The sequence below is a fragment of the Chrysoperla carnea genome, chromosome 4 (assembly GCF_905475395.1).
Source record: "Chrysoperla carnea chromosome 4, inChrCarn1.1, whole genome shotgun sequence".
NCBI classification, from domain to species: Eukaryota; Metazoa; Arthropoda; class Insecta; order Neuroptera; family Chrysopidae; genus Chrysoperla; species Chrysoperla carnea.
Window position 1 is genome coordinate 34,490,149 of NC_058340.1, and position 10,005 is coordinate 34,500,153.

General features: G+C 29.9%; 2 protein-coding genes across 2 annotated transcripts; one reads left to right on the forward strand and one right to left on the reverse strand.

The window, feature by feature from the left end:
• The first annotated feature begins 390 nt into the window (after nt 1–390).
• Nucleotides 391–1,983, forward strand: LOC123299145 (AN1-type zinc finger protein 2A-like). The gene is made up of 5 exons (XM_044881402.1): nt 391–613; nt 675–717; nt 785–1,120; nt 1,278–1,347; nt 1,779–1,983. The coding sequence occupies exons 1-5, from the start codon at nt 559–561 to the stop codon at nt 1,953–1,955; spliced, it is 681 nt and encodes a 226-aa protein (XP_044737337.1). The 5' UTR covers nt 391–558; the 3' UTR covers nt 1,956–1,983.
• Nucleotides 1,984–3,360: 1,377 nt separating this feature from the next.
• LOC123299141 (malate synthase, glyoxysomal-like) lies at nt 3,361–7,140 on the reverse strand. Its single transcript, XM_044881395.1, has 6 exons — nt 6,746–7,140; nt 5,284–5,992; nt 5,059–5,227; nt 4,895–5,003; nt 4,460–4,720; nt 3,361–3,846 (listed from the first exon to the last, which is right to left on the reverse strand). Exons 1-6 carry the CDS (start codon nt 6,878–6,880, stop codon nt 3,592–3,594), a joined length of 1,638 nt encoding a protein of 545 aa, XP_044737330.1. The 5' UTR covers nt 6,881–7,140; the 3' UTR covers nt 3,361–3,591.
• Between the last annotated feature and the right edge of the window lie 2,865 nt (nt 7,141–10,005).

Consider the following 10,005-nt stretch of genomic DNA (forward strand, 5'->3'; position numbering starts at 1 on the left):
GAATCCTGTTAAATTTATGCATTTTTAGTTAAAGATACCGATAATAATATGTAGTTTTCATACAAATTTCCAATTTGGCATACGTTTTGGAAGTTGTAATCCAGATTTTAATAGAAATAATATTATTTTTTTCTTTGATCATATTAATCAAATGAGTTCGGTCAGAGTATATGACATTTTAAAAAACCTTAAAGATTAGATGATATTTTAAAATCTGGCACTATTCTGGCATTGGGGTTTTGGTTTTTTATTGTAAAATTTTCTATAAGAAATAAAATATTTTAAATAGTCTAGAAATTTCTAGAAAACTTTATTTTAGTAACTTTTAGGTTTTCAAATAACCAAAGAGTACCAACAGAAATTAACCTTGGTTATTGGTTTGATGACAAATTAAAAATTGAGAAACCTTCTAGTAATGTTACGTTAAAAATTCATTGTATTGAGTCATTCATTTGTTTTAGTATATAAACATTTAATAATTTATGTAAGTCATTTGTTTTAGTCAAACGTGTTAGTAAGCATTACTAGATCGTATTTGTAACGCAATATTTAGCAATAATGGAACTACCAAATTTAGGAAAACAGTGCTTGGAACGTACTTGTAATAAATTAGGTAAGTTAGAGAAAGGCTATAGTTCTGAAAATTATTATTTTTTAATTAAATTTCTTTTTAGATTTTCTTCCAATGAAATGTGATGCATGCGCTCAAATATTCTGGTAAGTACACCTGAATTATTTTACGTACTTCATTTTAGATGTTACTAATTTTTCGAAAACTTTTTAGCAACGAACATTACACTTATTCTAAACATAACTGCCCATCAGCATATAAAAAAGATGTTCAAGTGCCTATTTGTCCCTTATGCAATACATTGATACCTATTGCACGAGGAATGTTACCTGATATCGTAGTTGGAGCCCACATAGATAATGATTGCCAATCGGATCCAGCAAAAACTAGACGAAAAGCATATGTTAATAAATGTTCCAGTAAAGGATGTAAAATAAAAGAAATTGTGCCCGTGTTATGTCAAGAGTGTAAATTAAATTATTGTTTGAAACATCGCCATCCAGCCGATCATAAATGTGAAGGAAAAGCTGCAGCACAACGAAAAGCAGGGTAAGTAGAAATTATCGGTTTTGTTTAAAAGCATATAAAATATCTAAGATTGATATAAATCAATATCTTAATCTGTAAAACCTTAAATTATCAGTTTTTTTGAAGAGCGAAATTTTAATAAAATCAAATTACTTACCTGGTTAATTATTTTTTATAGTGCTGCTGCATTGGAGCGACATTCGTATAAGAGTAAAGCTCCTAGTCCAGCCACGGTTCAAGGAAATCTTGTAAGTATATTTTATTCCTATATTTCTAATCTTATATAAACAAATGGTAAGGATATTCGGACACAATCATGTATCTAACGGCTAACTAATTTACGCTATCTTTCCCTAAAAAAAAGCTTCTACAGCGTCATGTAAGAAACAAAAAACCAATTTAGAGCATTTTTACGTAGGTTACGAATCCGTTGTCGGAGCTGGTGAACAATCAATAGCTTTTTTTATGATTAAGTTCATTCACTGATCCACGGGTGGGCTATGTTGTAATGGGATCGAGTTAGCACGGGAAAATTCTGAGAAAGGCTTAAAAAACATAGATAGTATATTCACGCTAATCATCTATGCGAAATTATCTTAACGTAAGTCTCAACACACGATAGTGTCCAAATAACCCCATCCTGGAACAAATGACTAACCAAAAATTTTCACTTTTATAGTCAGAAGACGAAGCTTTAGCCCGAGCGTTAGCTTTATCGATGCAAGAAAATAGTGGAATGACCCAAGAAGAAAGTGATCGTGCATTAGCAAAAGCTTTACAAGAATCTGAACGAAATAGTAGGAGTGTAAATAATCGTCAACAAGTTCGAAACGGTGATAGATGTAATTTATCGTGAATTCCTAAAAAAAATAATTTTTAAGCTACACAGTTCATAGTATTGGAAAAAACCTGTTATATTATCCGATATTACATTCCATTTTCAAAATAATATTTATATATACAAATCCCAGTCAATTTTTATCAATTTAAAAAAATATATATTTTATATAACAACCAATCCAGGAAATATCTGCTATTTAACAAATAATGATTCTTTTAAAAGTAATAGATACCAGAGATAGAGATTCAAAGCTTTAGGAACTTCCGCAAATTCGATTCTTCCAGATGATCAATTCCTAAAATATTATGCACAAGATTCGAGGTTTCATCTTTCAATTTCAATGGTTTGATTTACGAAGAATTAAAAATCTGGTTTTGACCCGTCTCTAATTTTTAGGTTTCGCTTGACTATCATTCATAGTTGTCTCTAACAAAAGTATTATAGAAAAAATAATTCATTAACTGCGATAAATTATCTTAAAAAATTTTACAAAACTTTCAATCCTTTAAAAATAATTGGATACAGTTAAAATAATCAATGGTGTTCTAACACGTTTCATTTTTTATTTAGACATTTTCAAGTTCGTAAGATATGTTGTTATTTGGTAGATTTTACGGAACTTGAAAAAAAAAGAATAAACTCTGGCTCAATACTTGTAAACAAGGCATTTTATTTCGAACTTATCCGGACCTTAGATCATTTAAAAAAAAAAATATTTTTAAGTTGTTGATTATTTTGTTTAGAAATTAATTATTTATATTTTACTCGATAATGTAATATTTTTAAAACAAAAAAATTTTAATAGTACAATTTTTTCTAAGATGAAAATTTAAAACAAATAAATTCGAATTATTTAACATTAAAAAAAACCGATCACTAATTAAACGTTTTAAACAATTAGTTATTCAAGACACTCAAGAAGCTACTCAAGATGGCACAACATGGTTATGATTAGTTCTTAATTACTCGTGTTTTGGGTATATTATTACAGATCAAGTATCGAAACTCTGTGCGCTTCGACCTCTACATTGCGATGTACGATGAAAGACGCTATACCGTTTTGCCAATTCTTAGACATTATCAATCTAAGGTATGTTTTGAGTCCATGCAAAATTAAAATCATTCGCCCTTGTTGTGAAACGGATCTTCATTTAAAGATCCAGTGCTTTGAGTGGGTTTTAGGGCTAGTTCTAAATGTGGAGAGATTTTCAATTTGGGAAGGGGATCTCCAAAGCCTCCTCCACGTACACTGGTCTGCAATCAATCTTACTTACGGAGGTCGAAGTTGTATTTGGCTTTATATATTTTAGATACGGACTTAAATTTAAAATTCACAAAATTACTTTTATAATTCTTATTATTAATCGGTTTATTTATTTGTATTATTATTATTTTTTTTTTGTATTTTCGTTTCATTGAAAAACTAAAAAATAATATTTTACAAAATGATTGTCACAACTATTGTTTCCAAATTAAATCTTTAAAAAAGCATCACTGGGCGAAACCATTCCCGCAGTAGATTTGCCATTAAAAGTAGTAATCACCATTGTTAATTTATTAAATATCAGAAACTTGAGTAGCTTCTCGTGGAAAAATAACACTTACAAACAATTATTTACAAGTTCAATGTTGTTGTTTTTTATATAAATGTTTACAATTTATGTTTTATGGTGCTAACTCCAGTATCATGATACGTTTTAAATACAGGATGCTCATTTAAATAACTTGTGATAAACTCCGGGAAATTATCCATTGATACAATTTCTAAAAATATTGCTGCCGCATCCTGTACACGTTTTTTAAATATATTACAAGTTGATTCTGCTTCTTTGATTGCAATAAAATCATATGTCAATTTTGTAACAAGTGATAACGTTACTGTTTGGTCCATTTCTTCAATTGCAGACTACAAAAAAAAAATATCATGGAAACACATTTAATGTATTTTAATATATTTTACAATTTGTTAATTAAATTAATATGCAATGCAAAAAAAATGTATTTTTGTAAATCACTTTGTTGTGTTTTTGTCAATTATTAAGGACAATATAATTAATAATTTAAAAAAAAAACACTGCTTGTATTAATAAAAACGAATTTTGAATTTTAAAGAGTTTTAAAATATTTTATCACCTGACCTAAAGGTTATGTGGCCACTAGCGTCGCATTTATTAAAATAAATTAAGCGTTGATACCTTCGTTTACGATTTTCGACGATATTTCAGAAACTAAACGTTTAATCGCCAAATGGGCACGATTTTTACGTTGTGTTTATCATAATTACCATAGAAATTGATTTTTATGTAATATTTAGATACAAAAACCTGCATGGTTTAATGATAAGTGTATGAGCAAAGTATGAGGTATCGAATGGAGAAATTCAGGATATCATTCCTCGGTTACGATTTTAGTCAATATTTCAGAAAATATTCATTCAATCGATAAAGGAATGACAGAAAAATGAATACTTAATATACTGCCATATAATTTTAACTTATTAATAATGAAAATTTACTTACATTATGTTTAATCCATTGCCAAACTTGAGAACGTGATATTTCAGCTGTGGCAGAATCCTCAACACTGCCCAAATAAATAAAATGTCCAACTCCATTTAACCAATTTAATATAAATAATATTCCAACACGAATATTATGAATTAATCCATCCATTGTTACACCTCCATCCGGCATTTTTAATAAATCCGATTCCTCTATTTTCAAAAATGATGGTTTTTGTGATATTTGATTTGGATTTGTTCCACATTCCGCGACCCACATCTAAAAAGAAAAGCACGGAGGGTCATTTATTTTTAAACTTAAGGTATTCGAGCGTGGTTCTTCAGTGTTTAGTATTAAATTGTCACCTTTATAAAGAGGAAATAATTACGTAAATTTTTTGGAAGTATCCAGGATTCAATTCTAGGAAATTAACGAAGGCCCTCGAAAACTTACCTCATTCACGTATGGAACCAATCGAATATCATAAACCATGAACCCATCAATTCCTTCGATTATTTCAGTATGTTTGGCTTTCAATGCTTTTTGTATACCATAAAAAGTTCTAAAAAAGAATTAATTAAAACTTTCTGCGAGACTTAATTTAAACTTTATCATACTCAGTCTTATCGCCGACATCAGGTAAAATTTGTGCGTACATTCCACCTGTGGCATGAGCGCCTCTAAAATGACACACTCGTACTACTAATTGCAAATAACGTTTCAAAAAATGTCTATTCATATTCACATATTTATTTCTATCGGGAAGACAATATTTTGGATTATGGCCTAAAATTACAAAGTAATTAATTTTATCCCAAGAGTTTATCGCTAATTTTTCTTACCAAATTTGCTAATAACAGACGCCGCATAATCCCATATTCCACAATTCAAACCCAAAGAATGATCACGCAATTCATATAAAATTTCGTTCATTTCGAAAGATGATAATATATTTTCAATCAAAACACATGCTTTAATTGTTCCGTATGGTAAATTTAATTTCTTTTGTGCCCAAGTGAAAATACCATTCCATAATCGTGCCTCATTTGATCCTTCCATTTTTGATAAATAAAAGAAGGGACCACATTCTTTTTCGAATAAAATTTTCGCATTATGATACATTAACAGCGCAAAATCAAAAATTGGTCCAGGTATTTGTTTATTATCGATCCAAACATGAGTCTCAAGCATGTTCCAAGCTCTTGGGCGCAGCATTAATATTGGAGCCTTACAAATTGTAGGAACATTTGGTAATTGATTATGTACTGCTTTATAAACATTTAATAATCCTGTTATTTGATTGTGCCATGTGGGGCAGTGGCCATCATCGAAATCCACTTGAATTCCTTGAACATCCGCATTCAAGGCACTTGAAAAATGTACCAGGCTTGTTGGCGACACATCACCCAAATCTAATCGACGGTTTACTAATCGTTTCGGGACTGGTGCCACTCGCCATTTTACATCGGCAGCTTGTGGACTGTTACGAAATTGTAAATTATATGTTCCAGCGTTTGTTTCTTTTCGGCGAATAGCTCTTTGTCTGTATAACTAAAATCAAAATTTTTTCCTTTAAATAGTTGAAAGATAATTTTAATCGATTTAAATGAGGATACCAGGAATTTACTCTGCCTGGATAGCCAAGCTGCACTTATATACTGCGTCGATAAGATAAAGTTATTAAAGAGTTATGGAAAACGTTAGCCTTTTGATCCATGGCAAGGAATGTCTATACGTTGGATTTCCAAACACAAAAATATGAGGAAATCATGTAAGCAGTCTCGATAAGCAAGGTTAGGTGCAGTTAAATATCACGTAGACAAACTGATCATTAACATAGATTAAAGGAAAAGGAAGAAGGAGATATGACCCAGTATTAATAGTAGTATAAAGAAATGGCAGAGTAAGGTTAATCGAATGCACCAACTTTTGAATATTGAAAGGAATCGATCCTCTGAAAAATTGGGACATAGTGTTCATTATGTTTTTATCCCAGAAAATATATTCATAAAGTGATTACACGATAGTACCCAAATTTCTTTATCTCAAGTCTCAAGCATAGCTTAGTATGTGTAATTTGCCGTGGCTAAAAAAATAGTCCCTGCTACACCCTCTCTGTTAATTTAGCATCCCAAGCATTGATTACCTGCCTTTTTTACAGAAAACTTCATATAAAGGGTGCTAAATTTACAGACTTCATAGTCGTAAAATATGATTTTATTCCAACATCAACCCAAAAATTATCTCGTCGAAATCGCATATAAGAATCAGAAATTTCCAACTATTTAAATTAAAAGTACATACCTCGTTAATATCCTTTTCAAATTCAGTAAACAATTCATACAAAAAGGATTTTATTTCTTCGTTAAATAATATTCGATAGGCGTCTTGTAATTTTGGACTCGGTGGCTCGATAAACACTTTTGTTTGTTTCACCATTTTTCTTTTTGAAAATTCACAACTTGTTTGAGGAAAAGGTTTCACAATTGTAATAATTTTAAGTAGCTAAATAAATCTTATCACTCAATAAATAAGTGACCTTTTTTTTGGGTTCATTTATTTATAATTTCTGTGTTCAAATTTTTTAAATACTAAAAGGATTTGAAGTTATTTTTATTTATTTAAAGCGATAATAAAGATAATAAAAATGCATTTTAATTGTGTTTTAGTACACAAGCAGATAAGTTTTTGAAACAATGCGACAGCTTACAAAAGTGCCAAATAACTCCCAAATGAATTATTTTGTATTGAAAAATGGAATTTCATTTCCAAAAAAGTTAATTATGCATATCAATTAAAATAGTTGTTTAATGGTGGGTAATCATTTTGCAATAAAAAATATATAAAACACAGAAGCGTATGCTTTTCTGAACTTGGATATATTATCGACTCTGTGACATTAACATAAAAGGTCCGGGTCTTTTGTTGCAGGATTAATACAGTCACTTTAGCATAAAAATGGGATCAACCCCGGAATGATAGATAATAAGCTGAATTTTCGTATCTAGCTTCATTTTGCCGTTCTAAAATTTGTCTCAAAAGTCTCATAAAATCTCGTGTCTGAGTCGTAAGTTATTCAAGGTCAAAGGTCTATAAAATCAATTTTTCGTAATTATCTCGGTTTATATTGCTCCGATGATATTAACATCTGCTATAAAAATTGTAGAGCATAAAATTTTCGACAAATTTTATTTGAAACATTTTTCATGCGCTCAACCGTCTTTGAGATAGAGAGCGGTGAGCGCCATAACTGTAGCTGACTCACTGACTGATCTATACAAATTCTAAGGAACTGATTAGTTAGATGGATTCTGAATACGCCTGTGTGTTTAATTCAGAGAAATTTATCACTAGTTTTTACTTTGTATTTGAAAAGCTTTATTCCAAAGTAAATTAATTGCATGCAAGGTGAGCAAGTTTTTTTTCCATAGGCAATCGTGTTGTGCACGAATATGGACTTAAAAATAGGAGGCTTGCATAGGTTCTTGCAATAGTAAAAAAAGATATGTATTATATAAATGTCTATTCGACAGCCTCGGGCCCTTTTTTACAAGTGATTACCAACAAGCAATAGCCACTTCGAATATGTTCTCCAGAATTTTTCCCAAAAAAATTTTATTTTCGCCATAAAGTGTACCCCAAATAGTAATCACTTGTGCAAAAGGGCTTCGGATTGTTGACTAGTTCCCTTTACCAATAAGCGTAGCATTTTTGTATTACAAGACGGTCTCCGTTTGTTTACATGTAAATAAACGGTAGAGACGGCTTATATTTAGTAGCATTATAATCCTTCTCATAACTTCCGGTAATTTAGTTTGGAAATATAAGGGGTCACAAGGCACCGTGGATTTAAAATAAGTTCGTATATGTTAACACTTGTTGTAAATAAGCTTCGGCTTGCGTAATCATTGTCAATAATGAAAATTTCTACTGTTTGCGGAAACTCGTTTTGCTAGCAAAAATGATACTTTAACGAACGTAACTACTAAGTAAATCTAGTTGTTCCGTATTGGGAGTCTATTTATTAAATTTGAAAAGTTAATATTTTTTTGTTACGGCCTTTGAAAAACATGTCATTAACATAAATTATGATAAGTTAGGTAAACAATGACTGAGCTTATATTAAAAATTTACATATAATTGATATTTTATGAAGTGATTTAAGTATAGACTGTGCACTAATCATCAGTCATTTTACTTAATTAGCCTGCGCGTATGTTGATTTTATTCTTAAACTACTATCTCATTGATATTATTATGGAAGTTGTATTTAAGTCCAAAAAACTTATTTTTGCCATTTTAATTTATTTTGTCAAAAGATTGATAAGGATTTTTTTGACAATCAACAATGTAAACAACAACGAGATAAAAATTGAGCTTGCGCAATTAGAAGCTTTGCTGCGAATATTTCCCGGGAGTGTCACCACTGTTAATTTACGTTTTATCTTTGAATGTATTAGATTTTTTCAAAAATGGAGGAGTATATTATTTTTCTTATGACTTTTGTGATTATTATTATTAATTATTATCCAGGGATTAGAATTACTTAGAAAATAATTTTTTGAAACAAAAATCAAATTAAATAAATACCTTGACTAATCATTTATGTTTTTGACAGCTCTTTATTTACTTAATACTACAGCTACTATAGTTCACTAATTTTGTATAAGCCTGTGATTAGTACAAAGTACGAATACTGTTTTCAGCTATGTTTCAAGAAAATCGGTTCAGTTTGGAGAGAGCTACAAGAAAAAAATTGCATTTGTCGGGACTTTTTAAGTTTTGTAAATTTCACTTGTTGACTGTTGTATTTCTTGGGTTCTTGACTGTTGTATTTCTTGGGTTCAATATATTCTGATTTTCGTAAGATTTGTTGTGAGACAAAATATTCGAATTCAGAATTGCTCCACCAAATCGATAACGATTAATTACGTAACGCGGCGTCAATGTGGCGACCAAACAGAACGAAGTCGTTGTACCCGGGTATATTTGTCAATTTTCTATATCAAGGAAGTAAATAGGAAGTAATATACATTATTTATGAAAATTAAACATCTGTTTATTATAAAAAGAGCATATAATCATCAAAAATTGAAATGACTGAACATTTTCCTCCTTAGATCAATTGTATATATAAATGTTTCGTGGCCATTGTGAGCGAACATAACTAACCCGCGCGATGTCCACAGGTGTGCAAAATCCACCGTAGCCCGGCAAATATTCAACAACAATGACGCAACATTAATTTGCATCTTAATACTTACCTCTTTGAATTTCAAACTCGTAGATTTCGTATTTAGTAGGTTATATCGAGTATCAAAATAAAAACAAATGATATAATTATTGTATAAGCTTATATTTTTGGAAAAATAACCATTTGACACAAAAGAAAAAGAAAAAATGATGATGTATTTATCATTTACACAAATCATATAATCTTATCTTTAATTTATAATAATTATAATCTTTTTTTCATTTAAACACAAAAAATTTTTTTATTAAATTATGTACAAAAAAAAATCTATATAAGTTAAAAATAATAATTTGTAATTTTTAATTTTTAT